This window comes from Macaca nemestrina, chromosome X, assembly GCF_043159975.1.
Source record: "Macaca nemestrina isolate mMacNem1 chromosome X, mMacNem.hap1, whole genome shotgun sequence".
NCBI lineage: Eukaryota > Metazoa > Chordata > Mammalia > Primates > Cercopithecidae > Macaca > Macaca nemestrina.
This window is the reverse complement of record NC_092145.1, coordinates 48,121,529-48,140,748: the sequence shown is the minus strand read 5'-3', so window position 1 is coordinate 48,140,748 and position 19,220 is coordinate 48,121,529. Positions and strand designations below refer to the sequence as shown.

Genomic DNA, 19,220 nt, shown 5'->3' with positions numbered 1-19,220 from the left:
ACATTTTAAAATTTCTCAATGGATACAGAGGAAAATAGTAAAGAATATGAACAAGCATTTCAAAAAAGAAGAATCACAAGTTGCCAAGTAAAAAAATAACAAGGAGCTGAGCTAAGGCACTGGCCTTGGGGAGAAGTATGAGGGTCTTTATTTGAGTGAGTTTTGAATGAAAAGTTGGTATTTGGTTCGATAAAATGGATGAGAGGAGTGCATCAAAGATGATGCTGAAGTTATTAGCTTGGGTGACCAAGGAAATGATAATGCCATTAACTTTGATAGGAATTATAGGTTAAGAAGAATCTATGAGTTTATCCGTCCTTCCTTCCTTCCTTCCTTCCTTCCTTCCTTCCTTCCTTCCTTCCTTCCTTCCTTCTTTCTTTCTCTCTTTCTTTCTCTCTTTCTTTCTTTCCTGAGACAGAGCCTTACTCTGTTGCTCAGGCTGGAGTGCAGTGGTGTGATCTTGGCTCACTGCAACCTCCGACTTCTGGGTTCAAGCGATTCTCCTGCCTCAGCCTCGCAAGTAGCTGAGACTACAGGTGCATGCCACCAGGCCTGGTTAATGTTTTTTGTATGTTTTTGTAGACACGAGGTTTCACCAAGTTGGCCAGGCTGGTCCTGAACTCCTGGCCTCAAGCAATCCACCTGCCTCAGCCTCCCAAAGTGCTGGGATTACAGGCGTGAGCCACAGCGCTCAACTAAATTTGTTTTTTTTTTATTCGCCAACACCCCACCCCCCGGCTCCGCCCATTGTTCACTGCAGCCTCAACCTCCCGGGCTCAAGCAATTCTCCCACCTCACTCTCCCAAGTACCTGGGACTACAGGTGCACACTTTATTTTTGTGAAGACTGTGTCTAACTGTGTAGCCCAGGCTGGTCTCAAACTCCTGGACTCAAGCAATCCTCCTGCCTCAGCCTCCTAAAGCACTGGATTACAGTTGAGAGCCACCATGACTAGCTGGTTTTTGATATGTACACTTTGAGTTCTCTTTGGGACATCCAGACAAACCCATGTAGTAGGCAGTTGGAAAATTGTGTCTGGAGCTCAGGATAAGAGCAGGAGCTTGATCAAATCCATTTAGGAGTAATGAACATATAGATCAATCCCTTCTGTTTGTTTTAACCTGGCTTCACCTTCATAAACACTTGGTAGATGTTATAGCCTATTAAGAGCAAAGTGCCCCATAGCAAATAGTTGCTTATTGTTAGCCATCTTCAAACTCAGAGAAATCCCTTTTTTATTTTTGGGCGTTCCTATTGGCAAATGGTCAGAAGTTCAATCTAGTCCTTTAGTCTTACTATCCAGAGATTTACAATTTCTTTGTTAAGGTAGCATTAAGCAAAATAATAACAATAATAATTTGTAAGTATTTGTTTCATTCTATCCGAAGAGATGGGGTACCTTGTGGTGGATGCTTCTACAAACCATTCTATTCCTGGCCCAAATTTGGAAGGGAGGAATGATTTGTGAATTGTCATGCGAGCGGTGAAATATCAGGAAAATCTTTCATTAAATTCAGAATTCTGTAAGACTAGATTCTAAGCACTGTAGTGTAGCTGTGCTGACTACATTACCAGTGTTTCTATTGTAGAATTTTAGCCATAGAGATCATTTAGTTGAAATTCACCCCTCCCTCCCATAAATCATACAAATGTAGAAACTGAGACCCCATGAGTTTGTGACTTGACCAAGGTCCACAGTTAATGACAGAAACAGTACTAAACCTGAATTTTCTCCTCTGCTCTGTGGTTTAAACTTAGCAGAGGAAGGTTTCTATCAATCCCCAGGTTATGGACTCAGTATTTTTCTGAGCCATTGTTTTTCAGGAACAGACTTTCCCTTTTTTCTTCTACTTTGAATCTTATTAGAATCTTATTAGAAGTTCCCTCAATCTATTTTATTTGTCTAGCTCTAAAACAGTTAAAGGTTTATTTTAGAAAATAATAGCAATCCTGCTTTTCAGTGTTTATTTTTGACCACATTTCTAGACTTCTTTTCCTTTATGCTCTATTATATGCCTGAAGACCTGCAACCATTTTATTTATTTAGTCTTTGTATTTTTTCTAATAGCATGTCCTCATAAGTTTCTAGTTTTCTGTTCTTTGACAGGAAATTGCTCTTTCATCTGAGTCCCTATAATCATTGATTTTTTTTCAGGTATGAGATTATATTCAGACAGCAGGTGGGAACTGAAGATATATTTTTAGGGTTGTCAAGAAAGGACTCCTCAACAAGTTGTTGCAGTGAACTAGTGGTAAGCCTTTCCTCCCCTTCTTCATTTTCTATATGACCGTTGTAGCTAAATTGACTGACTATTGTATACATAATATTGTAGGCAAGGTTGTAAACTCTTTAAAAATCGTGGTTGCCATGTTTCAGGTACTAGGGGAATAATGGGATAGACAGTTTAAAATTGTTAACTTGTACAAAATAAACTAAGTTTACACATTTGGATGAGATTTACAGATAAACGTAATAGAATCATATGACACAATGCACAATTTCTAATTTTATTGCTATTAAAACTTCCCAATTGGATTGGACTGGATTTTCTTTCATCCTAGTTCCGTCCCATGCATGCCAACGGATTGGTTATTAACTTCTGATGAATTGAGAGGCAATCAGAATGAAATATCTCCTTCCCCGCATCTGTCTTATCTCTTATTTCTGTATTTCTTGTAATGACTAAGCTTACAACGTGGTTAAATCCCACAGAAAGGGATTTTCTTAATTTTGGGATCTGACTTCTGATTAAAAACATTAAGAAAGACATCTAAAATGTTACTTTGCTTTCTTATCTGAATGACACTACAGAATGTTGGAGAGCATCCTTTACCAGGTCACTGTTTCTGTATAACAGTTGTAGCAATACCAACAATATCAATGATACCACCTTACTTTTGCTTATTTCATCCTCATAATGACCTTGTTGAAAAATCTAGGCCTAACCTAGAATGCGGAATTTGATTCATTTTAGCAACATTAACAAGTAATTCTTGTGTTAAAAATTTATTTTTTGAGATCAGGAACTAACTTTGCTTCTATTTTTTTTCCTCCTTTCTTACAATACATTATAGAATACTGTGGTGCCCATAGGAGATGCGTAATATTTTTTCCTTAAGCAAATGATAAATAGAATTTCTCTTTTGCATGAATTTCAGGTTTTCTCTTATTAGCAAAATCTAAGACATTCAATTGAATCAAGTAACATAATGGGAATAGTGGCTTTAAGTACCTCAGGAGATTTTTCAAACTCTAATGAGTTAAGGTTTCAAGTAATCTTGAAGTAATTAGCTCCCAGGGTTGTACCAGTAATATTGGAATTCCTCTCTCTTAAATTATTGTTAAATTGTGTTTTTGATGTGTAGTGTTGGGGATTGCTCTAAATTCTGGAGGAATTCTAGGCCCTAAATAAATAAAACTGTTGCAAGCCTTACCGTTTCTCTCATGCAAAAATTGCCTCTAGTTTTAATAATAAAGGTATCCTGAATGAAGAATCTCAGAAACTAAATCATACCTCATAATAGAAATATATGGTTTATCTAAAACTCAGTAAGTGTATACAGAAGACTTGGTATTTCTCTCAAATGAATTTATAATCAACTGGGGAGACAAAACTAACAAAAATGAACTAATTTTATTATTAAGAATTAAACTCAGTGTAAACAATTATAAGTCTACTAGAAGTTCAGAAGATTGGGATAAGTCATGGACACCACTGAAAGGCAGCAGCAAATAACACATTTGTTGATGCTATGGTACTTTGTCACGTGTATACTGTTCCTTTTCTCTTTCTTTCCTTTATTTCCCTTTGTTTCTTCATTTATTAAATCTTTAAACACTTAGTGAAAGTTACTACATACCACAGACTATCCTAAGTACTAGAGATACAAAAATAAATGATAAACAATCAATTGTCCTCAAGGAATTTACAGTAAAGGAGATTGACACCTAATAAATCACTGTAGTTCAGTATGGTAAGTACATATTTAGAGGCATATACCATGAATAGAATGATGGTTACCAGAGACTGGGAAGGGTAGTGGGCAGTGGGGAGGTGGAAATGTAGGGATGGTTAATGGGTACAAAAATATAGTTAGATACAATAAATAAGATCTAGTATTTGATAGTACAACAAAAGGTAACAGTCAGCAATAATTTGTTGTACATTTTAGAATAACTGAGGGAGTACAATTGGAATGTTCATAACACAAAGAAATGGTGAATGGTTTAGGTGATAGAAACCCACCCCATTTACCCTGATGTAATTATTATACACTATATGCATGTATCAAAATATCTCATGCACCCCATAAATATATATTTCTATTATGTACCCATAAAAATTAAAGATAGAAAAATAAAGGCATATATCAGGTACATAGTGACATAAAGCAGGAAGGGATCAACTTCAAATGGATAATACTTCTACAGTGGACAACATTCTAAGAAGGGCATTCCAAGCAGAGGTAAGAAAGAGCACATGGAAAGATATCCAGGCATGAAATAGCATGGCATATTTGAGTAAGCAGAGAATATAACAAGAATAAAGAGTAAGTGTGGGTAATAATGGACTAATAACCTGACTCTCAAAAAAGATAAAAGCTTATAGCTTTTATTTGTAGCTTGAATGTTATCCTATAGGCATACTAATGACACCATCCACTATCATTGCTTACTCCACTGACAAGACTCAGAGTAAATAGGCTGTTGAGCCCACCTGAAGTATTTCTTGCTCAAATGTATATGCTTATCATTCTTGTTGATAATATGGTGTTTCCTTGAATCTAAGACATCATAAAATTGTAAATGCGCCATTTATTTAACAATAACAATGTTTCAGAGGAAAATAGGTATAATACCATATTACACCACCATTGATTGTGCGGTGCATCTCAATATCAGAAGCATTAAAATGTGGGGAAAATTGTACCTGAGAATTGCCTGAATATGTTATTTGAGTCCTGGACCTGGTCTATATGTAACAATCCAATCCAAAAACTTTAAGAAGAGAACCCTTACTTAAACCGAGTAAGGCAATAGGAGTACAATCTGTTTACGTACAAGAAGTGATTTAGGGTTTAAAAATTCACAAGGGCCATCCTTTCCTTTACCCTCCCCAGACTCCAAATAAGAAAGCAAGATTTATGAATGCTAAGTCAAAGCAACGGTCCTAAACAAAATTCTGCATTAGGAATGTCTTCAGCAAACCCTTCGAACCTCAAACCCAAAGAGCCCCATTATCCAAATACTCCCTGCCCTATTGTTATCCTCTGCAACTGCTTTACTCCTGAGTTTGTAGCCACCAAGTTTCCCTTGCGTTAATCTATATTTAGGTATTTTAAAGCTAGAGCTAGCCAGTGGTTTACAGGTTTGTTTTGTTTCTAGCTGTCAAGCTTTTTTTTTTTTTCCCAAATAAAATTCTATGAGTAAGCCCAGTGTAGTAAACATAAAAAGTACCACTGCCTTGTTTAAAAAGGTACTATCACCCATGAGGCAGCTCTTAGGAGAATGGCTGAGGCTCCTTGGAACACAGTTTGCAAGATGCTAATCTAATTTCTCATCCTGATTACAGTTGATAAACTAAGGTCAGGCTTACGAGGTTCCAAATACTCATATACATTAATGGAAAAATAATAAGAGATCTAGAGGGCTTCTTTTTCCTAGATGACATATATGCTTTTATTTAACCCCCACGAGTGGAAGGCCCTAGCTTATTTCATTTTGTTTTGGTTTTTAATTTTCTTTTTATCCTCGCTATATTCTCCATCCCTCTCCCTGAAGCTCTCACTGTGATGGATGTGATATTATGTTGGTGCAAAAGTAATTGCAGTTTTGCTATTACTGACTACTGGTTATTGCTAGACTGACTGAAGTACTGGACCTCTTGGGTGCTAGTTGAGAGTATGGAAAAAGGAACTATAGGTATCAAAATATGTAGCAAGATACCCTAATTTTCCATAGGATTATTTGTGGCAGGAAATGGGATGGGTGTATTGGAAAAATAGGTCAGGAGATTCTCATTTTCACCCATGGTGCCAAAATCGGAAAATGAGTGGGGCTAAGGTTATTGGTATTCTGCCAAATTATGCATTGTTTGTTCTAGGAGAGGGGAAAGGCAGCTTGCAGACAGCTTGATGCTCTTTGACCTAGAATTAACACATATTTTGATGTTTTACTTTGATAGATCTATACTGATAAGGGGACATTCTGATATGACCCAAGAAACAAGCCACTAAGCCTATTTTTTCCCCAACATCACCTCCTCCCTAGGATATGATCCTTCCCCCATCTTTAAATCTCACTGAGAATAGGATGAGAGTCAAGGATGGGATAGAAGTCAGTCACCATCTGGCAGACAGACACAACCAGCAGTCACATGTTTATCACACATATTTATCTCAGAAAGTGCTATCAATCATTTTGAGCAAAGTATTTGCTCATCCTCTAAGAAGTCACTTGCTTCCTGAATGGTCTGCTCTTCAAATCCTGATTGCTTTCTTAAGGTAAAAAAAAAGTTACATTTGTTTAGTTTTTGTTTGTTTGTTTGGTTGGTTGGTTGGTTTTTTTTGGACAGAGGCTCACTCCGTTGCCCAGGCTGGAGTGCAGCCTTAGCTCACTGTAGCCTCTGCCTCCAAAATTCAAACCATTCTCCTGCCTCAGCCTCCTGAGTAGCTGGGATTCCAGGCATGCACCACCAAGCCCGGCTAATTTTTGTATTTTTTAGTAGAGATGGGGTTTCACCATGTTGGCCAGGCTGGTCTGAAACTCCTGACCTCAGGTGATCGGCCTGTCTCAGCCTCCCAAAGTGCTGGGATTATAGGCGTGAGGCACCATGCCTGGTCTATATTTGTTTACTTTTAATGAAGAAAAAATGGATTTGGCTGCTTGATAATGAAATAGATTTTGTTTTCCATTCTATTCCATTCTAGAGGATGGACCTAGTTTTGTTTTTTTGTTTGTTTTTTGTTTTTTTTTTTTTGGTAGGCTTCCTGATTGTGTTAACCTTGTTTGATTGGTTGTATACCAGATCATGTGGCAGAGGGAAGGATATTTGATCTGTAATATGATTCCTTATTATCAGTTCGAGGCAGCACAGTAAACCTTCAATTAAATTTCTAATAGTTGTCTCAGTAATATATTCATAATATATACATTTATAGTTAATGTCATAACGCTCCTTCATAATGATGGTGGTTGTGGGACATGGTAACAAATACTTCCTTAAAAGCTAATCTAATCATATAGACAGTATATTTCTGATTATGAAAGTAATATATATGTAAAATTTTAAGCAATACCAAAATTAGTAGAGTTGATGATAAAAGTTCCTCATAGTGAGATGGAGAAAAATTGAGAGAGAGTGTGTATATATTTGAGATAGGTTATGGTCAAGGATGGAATAAAGGTAAAGGATGTCATATATATATTACCTGATATATGTATCAGTAATTTTACATTTTGATGATGTCATTTTGAGATTTCATCAAAATATCTGAATCACATGGTCTGGAATCCTTAAGCTGGACCTGGCAGAAACTCCTGATTCCATGCAAGCAGATTCACAGATTGACCTTGGAAATTACCAATACTTGAGGGATGAACAAAGCTAGAGGAACTGAGACGGATATTCAGAGATGGGAGGGAAACCATAATAGTATTGGTTGCTGTCAACCATGATTAGGATGTAGAAGGAACTTTGAGATTTGTCAATTAAGAAGTCTTTGGTGATCTTTGGAAGAGAGCAGCTTCAGTGGCATGGTCAACACTAGATTGAAGAAAGCTGAGAAGAGAAGAGGAAGTGAGGAAGAGAAGCCAGCAAATATAGATTGTTCTTTGAGGAAGTTTAGTGGTGAAGAGGAGGAGAACGAGGAAATGATTATTAAGAAGGAGGCAAGATTTAGGGGAGTTTTTTTAAGATAGGAGAGATTTATGTATGCATTTCAGCTGATGACAAGAATCCATGCATTCATCCATGTAATATTTATTTAGTTCCTACTGTGTGTCACTAGAGCTAATGAACAAACAGTGAAAAAAAAAAATAGTCATGGTATGGGCCCCTCGGTGGAAGCATTTTTGGTTGTCACAATGATTACAGAATTTTTTGTTTTTTTGAGATAAGGTCTTGCTCTGTCACCCAGGCTGGAATGTAGTGGCTTGATCTCAGTTCACTGCAGCCTCGACCTCCTGGGTTCAAGCCATCCTCCCACTTCAGCCTCTCTGGTAGCTAGGACTACAGGCATGCACCACAATGCCCTGCCAATTTTTGTTTTCTATTTTTTGTAGAGACAGGGTCTCATTATGTTGCCCAAACTGATCTCAAACTCCTGGGCTCAAGCAATTCTCTCACCTCGGCCTCCCAAAGTGCTGGTATTACAGGCATGGGCCACCATGCCCAGCTGATTGCAGAATATTATTGTCATTTAGTATTCAGGGCCAGGGTTGCCTTAAATATTGCAATAAGAGATATAGTCCTCAAGAATGAAGAATTGTCCTACACAAAATGCCCATATTGCTTTCCTCTAGTTTAAAAACACTGCTTAGATAAAGAGGGATTGAAGATATGAGGGTGCTGCTACTCAGCAGCATTCCACCCTGTTGACTACTCTCTTTTTGTTTTTTTGTTTTGTTTTGTTTTGGTTTTGTTTGTTTGTTTGTTTGTTTGTTTGTTTGTTTTTTGGAGACAGAGTTCCGCTCTGTCGCTCAGGCTGGAGTATAGTGATGTTATCTTGGCTCACTGCAAACTCCGCCTTCTGGGTTCAAGCTGTTCTCCTGCCTCAACCTGAGTAGCTAGGACAACAGGCACACGCCACTACACCTGGCTAATTTTCGTATTTTTAGTAGAGACAGGGTTCCCAGGCTGATCTCGAACTCCTGGTCTCAAGTGATCTGCCTGCCTTGGCCTTTCAAAGTGTTGAGATTACAGGCGTGAGCCACTGCACCTGGCCTGCTCTCTCCTTGAAACACAGTTTTCTCTTTACTTTAATGACCCCATTCTCACTAAGGAGTGAGGAAAGACTTCACTCTTTTCTTCCAAAATCACTAGGCATTCCTCCTCACTTTCGCTCCCAAATCACTGGCTCTTCCTATTCTGCCTTAAGTTCTCTGGAGATTTGACCTATGTCTTTTTTTTCCTCTACCTATTCTCTTTTCACCTAGTCTCATAGCTTTAAATATCATTTATCTCTATAGTTCTGAACACTTCCATGAGCTTTGGATTCATATAACTATTTACTTGGCATCTCTTACTTTTTTGTTTAATAGACAACTCAAACCTAACATGTCTAAAACAGAACTCTTAATTGTCTTCTATAAACCTTTTTCTCATTCATCTTCTTTGTGGCAATAATATTCACCCAGTTGTTCAAGCTAAAAACCTAAATCATCCATCATTCCTCTTTCCTTTATACCTCATGTCTAATCCATCAGCAAGTATTACTGGGCTGTACCTTCAAAATATATTATAAATCCATCTAATTTTCATTACCACTGCAATTGCTATCATGTTACTAACCATCATCATCTCTATCTGGACCATTATGAGTCTCTAATGACATTATCTCCCTGCTTTGACTCTTCATTCCCTATAGCCTTTCCACACAGAGTGTAAGAGATTCTTTTTAAAAGTAAATAAGGGCCGGGCGCAGTGGCTCACGCCTGTAATCCCAGCACTTTGGGAGGCCAAGGTGGGTGGATCACCTGAGATCAGGAGTTCGAGACCAGCCTGGCCAACATGGCAAAACCCTGTCTCTACTAAAAGTACAAAAATTAGCCGAGCGTGGTGGTGCACTTCTGTAGTCCCAGCTACTTGGGAAGTTGAGGCAGGAGAATTGTTTGAAACTGGGAGGCCGACGGTTGCAGTGAGCCGATATCATGCCATTGCACTCCACCCTGGGTGACAGAGTGAGACTCCATCTCAAAAAAAGTAAATCAGACCACATCACCTCTTTGCTTACAGCCCTCAATGGTTTCCTGTTGCGCTCATAGAAGAAAATCCAAACTCCTTATCTTAAAAGTAGGGAAGGGCCCTGTGTGATCTGACCCTTACCTACTTTTACTGTTTCATCCAATGTGACACTTTCTTCTTTGTTTGCTATGTTTTGCTTATCTTGGCCTTCTTTTTGATCCGTCAATATGCCGAGTTATTTCCCAATTCCTTGTTATTCATTCCACCTGGGTATTCCACTTAGTCCCTCAGATAATGAAATTTTACTTCTTCCTTTCCAACCATTTTAACCTATTTCTTGTTTAATTGCATGTTAGTACCTCCAGAACTATATCATGTAATAATAGTGAATACTGAACTTTATTTCTTATTTCTCACTTTAAATTTTTAAAAATTAAAAAAATATGGGTAAGTAATAGAGATACACTATTCAGCCATAAAAAAAGAGATCCTGTCATTTGAAACAACATGGATGGAACTGGAGATCATTATGTTACGTGAAATAAGCCAGGCACAGAAAGACAAACATCACACTTTCTCACTTATTTGTGGGATCTAAAAATCAAAACAATTGAACTCATGGACATAGAGAGTAGAAGGATGGTTACCAGAGGCTGGGAGGGGTCATTGAGGAAGGGGAGGTGTGGGGTTGGTTAATGGGAACAAAAATATAAATTTCTCACTTTAATTGGAATGGTTCTAGTGTTTCTTCATTTAGTTAGATACTGACTTTTGGGTTATGTGTTAAGGATCTGTTCATCTATTCTGATTTTAAGAGTTCTAAGCAAGAATAGATGATGAATTTAATCAAATGCCTTTTTACCATTTGTGAAGATCATATGATTTTTTAGTTTTTATCTATTGGTAAATTATATTAGCACATTTCTTAATATGGAACCATCCTTGCATTCATTCATTCATTTACTCAACAAATATTTGTTGAGTGCCTATGATTTGCTACCAAGTATTTTATAAAAACTCTCATGAACAATGATAAGCTATAGGAAAATGAAGAAAAAAATTAAAGGTGATGGGTCTCTGTTTTGAAATTATAAAAATATTTACCTCTGACATATAAAAATGTAGAGGTATGTATTGTCCAAAACTAGGGCAAAAAAACAGTAGGTCATCTTTTTAAATTGATGGGTAAATTTTTCTTTTCTTTTCTTTCTTTCTTTTTTTTTTTTTTTTTTGAGACAAGGTCTAACTCTGTTGCCCAGGCTAGGGTACAGTGGTGCAATCTTGGCTCACTGCAACTTCCACCTCCTGGGTTCCAGCAATTCTCCCACCTCAGCTTCCTGAGTAGCCGGGATTACAGGTGCACGCCACCATACTTGGCTAATTTTTGTATTTTTTCTAGAGATGTGGTTTCACCATGTTGGTCAGACTGGTCTCAAACTCCTGACGTGAAGTGATCCACCCACCTTGGCCTCCCAAAGTGCCAGGATTACAAACGTAAGCCACTGTGTCTGGTCAGATGGATAAATTTTGATAATGCTACCATTTTGAAACAGTCCAGTACTATATTACCATATCTGTCATTTAAAAAATAGTTCACAGATGCATGACTCCTCTCCCATCACAGGAGTCGAGTCGTCAGAGGCCTCTTATGGCTTTCCACAACTTATTGTCCCATATTTTTATGGCCAGTTTATGTAGGCACCCCATAAGCCTTTTTCCCAACATATTACCATACCTGTCTTTTTAAAAATAGTTCATAGATGCATTACTCCTCTCCCATCACAGGAGTCAAGAGGTACTGTTCTAAGTATAGAGGATAGCAAACAAAACATAAACATCACTGCCTTCACAGAGCTTACCTTATTGTGGAAGAGATAAATAAAATAAACACATAAATTGTATTGTATATTAGAAGGTTAAAATGCTCTGAAAACAAAAGGAGGAGGAAGTGACAGGGCATACTAGAGTTGGTGGTGGCTGAAATTTTTAATAGTGTGGTCACGAAAGCCTTCACTAAGAAGGCAATATTTGAGTGAATACCTGAAAGAGATGAGGAAGTGGGGTTCCAATGTTAGAAAGGTTTTTTTTCCCTTTGAGACAGAGTCTTGCTCTGTCACCCAGGATGGAGTGCAGTGGTGTGATCTTGGCTCACTGCAACCTTGACGTCCTGGACTCAAGTGATCCTCCCACCCCAGCCTCCCAAGCAACTGGGAGTACAGGTGCGCACCACCATGCCCAGCTACTTTTTATATTTTTTGTAGAGATGGGTTTTTGCCATGTTGCCCAGGCTGGTCTTGAACTCCTGAGCTCAAGCGATCTGCCCATCTCAGCCTCCCAAAGTGCTGGGATTTATAGGTGTGCACACCACACCCAGACTAGAAAGGTTAATCTAAGTGTATATTTAAAATGTCAAGATTTAAGACAGGAGGTAATCTTAGAAATATCAGTAAAGAACAAGTAACTATTCTTAGAGAAATCAGGGGAATTGTCCCAGGAATTAGTAAACGATTCCAAGTAATAGGTGGTATAGCGTAAGAACATGAGTTTTTACGTTGTGTATATTTTAGGTGTAAAACGTGATGTTTTGATATACATATTCTCAGTAAAGTGATTACTACAGTCAAGCTAATTAATATATTTATCATCTCAGGTAGCATCTTTTGTGTATGTGGGGGTAAGAGCACCTAAAATCTACTCTTTTAGAAGATTTCCACTACTTGGTATAATATTAACTATAGTCCTCATGCTATCCCTTAGAGCTCTAGATTTATTCATCCTAAATAACCCAAGTTTCCATCCTTTGACCTGCATCTCTTCATCTCCCACCCCACCTCTAGCAACCACCATTCTTCTATTTCTATGTATTAGATATTTTTTAGGTTCCACATTTAAGAGAGATCATGCAGTATTTTTCTTTCGGTGTCTGGCATTTTTCACTTAGCATAATGGAGGACATGAGATTTTTTTTTAACTGGAAGTAAGGGACAGGCCCAGTGTTATAAAGGAAATGGGAGGAAAAAATAAAAACAGGCACCAACTGAGAAGACTATAGGGGAAGCAGTGTAGTCGGGGAGATCCAGATTTCAGTTAGATTAAGAAGTTGAGAATATTCAAAGAGGCTTAAGAGATAAGGGATGATGTACTATGTATTCCAGAGGAATAAGTGGCTGGGCATGGTGACTTACACTTGTAATCCCAGCACTTTGGGAGGCCGAGATGGGAGGATCACTTGAGCCCAGGAATTTGAGACCAGCCCGAGCAACATAACAAGACCCCATCTCTACAAAAAATAAAATAAAATAAAATAAAATTGCCAGGTGTGGTGGTGCACACCTGTGGTCCCAGACACTCAGGACGCTGAGTCGGAAGAACTGCTTGAGCCCAGGAGGTCGAGGCTGCAGTGATCCATGATCACACCACTGCACTCCAGCTTGGGTGACAGAGTGAGAACCTGTCTTAAAAATAAATAAATAATTTTTAAAAAGTAACAGAAGCAGAATTTAAACGTAAGTTTGATTTCAAAGGTTGAGTTCCCAAAAGGTTAAAAGTTTCCCAATGAATTTTTAAAGTTTTCCTTAGTTTACCTATTAAAATAACTTATTCTTTAAAACAAATTCAATTTGCACCCTGTGTAAAGAAAGGAACATCAATCCCTTTAAATTGTTTGGTCAGTGACATCATCCTACATTTACTAATGTTTAACAAGTTAGGTCTTGAGCGCAATCAGTTAGAGGTCAATTAATATCCATGTCTATATTCCAGGTATTTGTTTAAAGTATTGCTGAAGAAATCTCATGCATGTGTCAGGAGTTGTTTTTCTGTTAAGATTCCTCATTGAGTCTTCTGTCTTGCAAGATATTAATGTGTGCGATTCCACCTAATTTGTCCCTTCTCTTGTCTCTTCTCTGAACCACTGTAGTATATAATTTTAATTTCCTTAAGAAGAAAAATTAGTGAGTTGTTTCTGAATTGCCCTTCACTAGAACAGCAAATGATTTTAAGAACCACTTTAAAGTTCTACCCAGAAATTGTATTTAAATTTTGCATGTCATAATTTTTTCCTTTCTCAATTGGCATTTTAACCCTGGAAAAATAATATTTTGCCATGAAAATTCTAAACATTTCAGACTAAAGAAACAAATATTTGTATCTCTTCTTTGAGGTGACATGAGTTAACATGTGACGTTAAAGAAGATCTCAATTTGACCATCAGACCTGAGTATTACAGTAAAAGTGGGTGGAACTTTCTTTGTTGAATGGAATGCTTATTTACTTTGAGGCAGAGCATCTATAACTACCCCCTGAGAACCATACGTCTCTCACTTGTAGCATCTCTGATTATGAAGATCTGAATTTTCAAAATATAAATTAGGAGGCAGTTTTTTTTTTGAGTGAAAATGTTAACCATAGTATTTAGATAGTAGCACCTGTAGAGCTCTATTTACAAATCTTTGTTTATATACAGATTTAATAAAGTAAAATATAACTCACAAACATGTATTGCTCCAAACACATTATATTGCAAAAACACAATTGCCTACTTTAAGCTTCTTACAAGAAATCTCAATTTGTCGCATTATTTATTTATTATGTATTTTCCTCATAACTTACTGCTTTCCCTCTGGCCATTCGAGCCATGAATTCACCAGATGTCCAATATTTCAAGTCTTCTATCTCATTTTAGAGAAAACGTCATAATTTACCTGAACCTTAGGCTGCATTTTCATTTCTTTGTTTATGGAAACCATATGCCACGCTATCCTATATATAGACATCAACTTCCATCAAAAAGAGAAAGCATGTAGAGTAAGAGATAGACTTTGTGTTGTGGTAAAAATACACATAGTATAAAATTTACCATTAGTGACATTTAGTATATTCACGATGTTGTGCAACCATCACCAGTATCTAATTCCAGAACATTTTCATCAACCCTAAAGGAAACGCCATACCCATTAAGCAGTTACTCCCCTCTTCTCCATTTCCCCAGCCCCTAGCAACCACCAATCTCCTTTCTGCCTGTATAGATTTGCCTATTGTGGGCCGGGTGCGGTGGCTCACGCCTGTAATTCCAGCACTTTGGGAGGCTGAGGCGGGCAGATCACAAGGTCAGGAGACCGATACCATCCTGGCTAACACGGGGAAACCCCATCTCTACTAAAAATACAAAAAATTAGCTGGGTGTGGTGGCACGCATCTGTAGTCCCAGCTACTCGGGAGGCTGAGGCAGGAGAATCGCTTGAACCCGGGAAGGCAGAGGTTGCAGTGAGCCGAGATCGCCCTATGCACTCCAGCCTGGCAACATAGTGAGACTGCGTCTCCCACAAACAAAACAAAACAAAGATTTGCCTATTGTGGACATTTCATATAAATAGAATCCTATAATATGTGACATTTTGTCCCTGGTTTCTTTCACTTAGCATAATGTTTTCAGGATTCATCCATATAACAGTACTTTATTCCTTTATATGGCTGAATAATATTCCATTGTATGGATACAACACATTTTGTTTTGCTATTCATCAGTCGATGCACATTTGGGTTGCTTACACCTTTTGACTATTATGAATAGGGATCCTATAAGCAAAACCATTATGTACATGTTTTTGTTTGAAAACCTGTTTTCAGTGTTCTTGGGTATATACCCAGAAGCGGAATTGCTGGGCCAAGTGGTAATTGAGATGAGACATTTAAAATGAAATCTTACTAAACCATGAAGTTGTCCTTTTGGGGAGGTGGGAGTCATATTGTTATTTCTCTTTTGTTTTGATAACACCTGAACTCCCACACCTCCCTAGAAAATGTGGTATGGAAATTTATAACAGAAGACTATAAGACGGCATCACCAACTCATACCCAACATGAGAACTAAACATTTTTTTATACAAATTGCCAACTGATATAAAGGCAGTTGAAGGTCCCCAACTCTAACAGGTGTACTGCTATGTACCTTCAGAAAATGAAGGTTATAGTCAAGTAACCAAAGTGTTTCTGTATAGCTTTGGAGCCAGAAACCTTAGTCAGATTACGGGAGGTTGCCCTTGGACCACTCACTAAATTTCTCTGTTGTAGTTTCTCCATCTGTAAAATGGAGATAATAATCTCTGCTGCTCAAGATTGACATAAAGATAGGGCATAGCCTGGCACATAGTTGACAGTAAATATTAGTCTCTTTTCCCCATATATTCTTATATTCTTCAAATTAATTGTTCTCCAAGATAACAGCATTTTTCTTCTCATTTTCTCTTTCAGGCTAAAATTAAACTGCCAAATACAAACCCTTCTGATATTCAAATTGATATCCAGGAAACAATCCTTGACCTTCGTACTCCTCAGAAGTGAGTAAAACTTAGAACTGGAATAGTGTATTATAATATTAATGAGTCTTCAGTCAATATTATCTTTTAAAATGTACATTTTGTATCACCCCTAAAGTCTGAAGAAAAGTGGAAAATTTTGTTAATCATTCAGATGTTTGATCTACATTAATATAAATATGTTTGGAAATACTTGGGCTTTTTTCTACTTTGCATCCATACATTTGGAGTGGGTTAATGCTATCAAAACACAATTCTTGACACCCAGATACAGTTTATCTATCAGAAAAAATAACTAGAAATGAAAACGCCATTAAGTTGTAAGTCTTATATGTGGTTTTTGTACATTGATTACATAAGGGAAGCAATACCTTTAAACATTTTTCGTTTTGTGGGGCTCTAAGGTTAAATTTGATTGTTTTCATATAAATCAACAAAAACATCTTGCCATCAATTACTATCTAAATACCTCACTGCTTTGTGCACATCTTATCTGGATATAGAGCAGTGAGCACATATTGGTTCACTGCAGTGGTCCTAACTCTGTAACTCATGAACATTTCAAACTGGATTTGGGAGGCAGGCGGTTGCTGGCACGTTTTCTTCCTTCCATTATCAGTACCTATAATTCTCCTTTGTTGAGCTTAGAACTTCAAGAAAATGACAAGGAGATCCCTCCTACAAAAGATTCCTATGTGTAAACAACCCAATATGCATATGTAGCTTAATCTTGGCTCCTGTAGTAAATGCATTTAACCCAAAATGGTCTACATATAAATATATATCAAATATTTTCTCATTATTTACATCATTTCGAAAATGTATCCTCACGGAACAATCATCTCATGTTATAAAAATTATATTCACCATTTCTGCTGTTTACTTCAAGGAGTATTGTACCCTTTTTGTTGCATTTTATACACGAAATTACTCTTCCACATAACCTTTACAAGGAAAATTGGTTAAACGAACATTCAATCTTCCATGATATTTGCAAGCTTGTTAAGAGCACACACATGTCTACACACCATGGAGTTAATTTCTGTTTCCCTAGCAGTTCTCACTGTCCGTGAGACTTTCATTTAGTGGGTTTTGATAGATATCTGTAATGACAGCAATGCCATAGCAGCTACCTAAAGATTGATGGAGACAGCAGAAATAGTGAATACAATTTTTATAACATGAGATGATTGTTCTGTGAGGATACATTTTGGGTTAGATGTACTTTTCCACATAGAACATGGGCTACACTAGGTCCTTTGGATCATAGTGTACTTATATATTAAATGTGCAGTGCAGAGAGGTACCATCTCTTAAGAAAACCTGCTTAACTAAGATAGAAGACAGAAGATAGAATTAAGGTTTTTAATCATGTTTCCTGAATACTTGAGAATCCTTTAGAGCCATACTTTTCTCTGAAATTGCATTATCAGGAATGTGTCTTGTTTTCGAGTTTATTGATATTCATACCTACTTTCTTTAGTTTCTAACTTTGACATCATATAACGCTATGTTTATCCAATCTGAGAAAGATTTGAGAGGACATTCTGTTCTTGTTATCTATAAGGCAGAAACAAGCGAATTTATTTTAACTGAATTGACCAGTGATTTCTGTCAAACAATAGTCAATTGCATTCAAATTATCAATAAAACCCAGGTATTTAGCATTATATAACCAAAATAAATAAAGCAGTTTACCAAATTCTTCACTTTTTTCAACTGGTTGTTTTGGCATGTAGATTCCCAACATGGAGTAAATGGAGAGGAGGAAAGATGGGGAAAATTGGATAATTTACCATGATCTCTTAAGTCTTCATATGAGATTTCATTATTTTTCTAAGTGAATTCTAAGAATTTCATAAATGAATACCTTGAATGTGATAATAAAAACACATTCTAAAGACAAATGTAAGCTAATTTTTGGTTGAGTGTTACTTTAGATTACTCACACATTTGCTGTGCTCCTTTAGTTCAGATTGGGAGTTGACTGATTTTCAAAGACTGATACCTAAAAAAGAAGTTTTCTAAATGAAATAATTGACTTGCAGCTCAGTAGCTATTTCTGCACTTTCTTTGAAAATAGTTATGTCTCTTTCAGTAAACCTTAAAAAGGTTTTTAACCCAGATATGTAAGTCAAATAATTTTGTTAATTATATAAGATAAAAATTTCATTATGCAAATATGCTGGAAACCAGGATGTCCTTTGCTTAAATCTCTTGTGGGCAACATCAACTTAAACTCTCTAATATAAATATAAGCATGTAAGTCTCTAAACTTGAGTTCACTGTAGAGATATTTTTTGTATTTATATTCATGTATTATTGTTGCATTTAATTTCTAATGAAAATTAACACTGGATGAACCTTTGATCACTGCCTAGACTATAACTTCTGAAAATGCAAATACATTGTCAATGTAAAAGTAGAGGTATTGGGTTTAAATGTTTGTTCATATCTTATAGTACTAATCTATGGTAATTATTCAAATGTTATTTTGTGGTGACCTGAATACTTGCTTCATTTATTTACTCACTCCTTCATTTATTTATTCACTCAACATTTATAAAGTCTTCCACTAGACACTAAGGGAGCACCGAGATAAGATACATTTCTGTCCTTCAATGAATTGTACATGGATAAGTATTTGGAGAATTTTTATTTTGTTTAAATATAAATCTCAGTACAGACAATAAGACAATAAAACAGGCGACGAAAATATTTCCCTTCTCCTAAGAGCCTAAATCAGTTGTACAGTTCTATTGTTCAACATTTTATTATGTGAAGCCATACTACTTAGAACTAGACAGAAATGCAGGCGTAGATGGATCATTCCAATGGCCACTAACTGTCTCTTTTGAATTTATTTCTCTCTGGACAGAGAAGTGCACATTATCATTGGAACTCCTTCTTCAGCTGATTTATAGTTGTATTTTCGTGCAATGAAGCTACAATACTAAGCTTTGCTTTCTTTTAAAAGTGAATATATTATCATTTATAG

General features: G+C 36.8%; 2 protein-coding genes across 6 annotated transcripts in view; one reads left to right on the top strand and one right to left on the bottom strand.

The window, feature by feature from the left end:
• The window catches only part of LOC105490443 (nucleoporin 62 C-terminal like), a 136,038-nt gene that overhangs the window by 85,457 nt on the left and 31,361 nt on the right, over positions 1–19,220 (bottom strand). For 4 of the 5 annotated variants that reach the window (XM_071088462.1, XM_071088458.1, XM_011756058.3 and 1 more), the window contains exon 2: positions 18,172–18,230. The exons of the other annotated variant lie outside the window; for it this stretch is intronic. In XM_071088462.1, the coding sequence (XP_070944563.1) occupies positions 18,172–18,175 (4 nt within the window). In that variant the 5' untranslated portion in view covers positions 18,176–18,230. The remainder of the gene's footprint in view (positions 1–18,171; positions 18,231–19,220) is intronic. 5 annotated transcript variants of the gene reach the window in all.
• Positions 1–19,220, top strand: part of DNAAF6 (dynein axonemal assembly factor 6) — a 37,521-nt gene that overhangs the window by 16,007 nt on the left and 2,294 nt on the right. The window contains exons 5-6 of the mRNA XM_011756055.2: positions 2,156–2,252; positions 16,158–16,243. Of these exons, the coding sequence (XP_011754357.2) occupies positions 2,156–2,252; positions 16,158–16,243 (183 nt within the window). The remainder of the gene's footprint in view (positions 1–2,155; positions 2,253–16,157; positions 16,244–19,220) is intronic.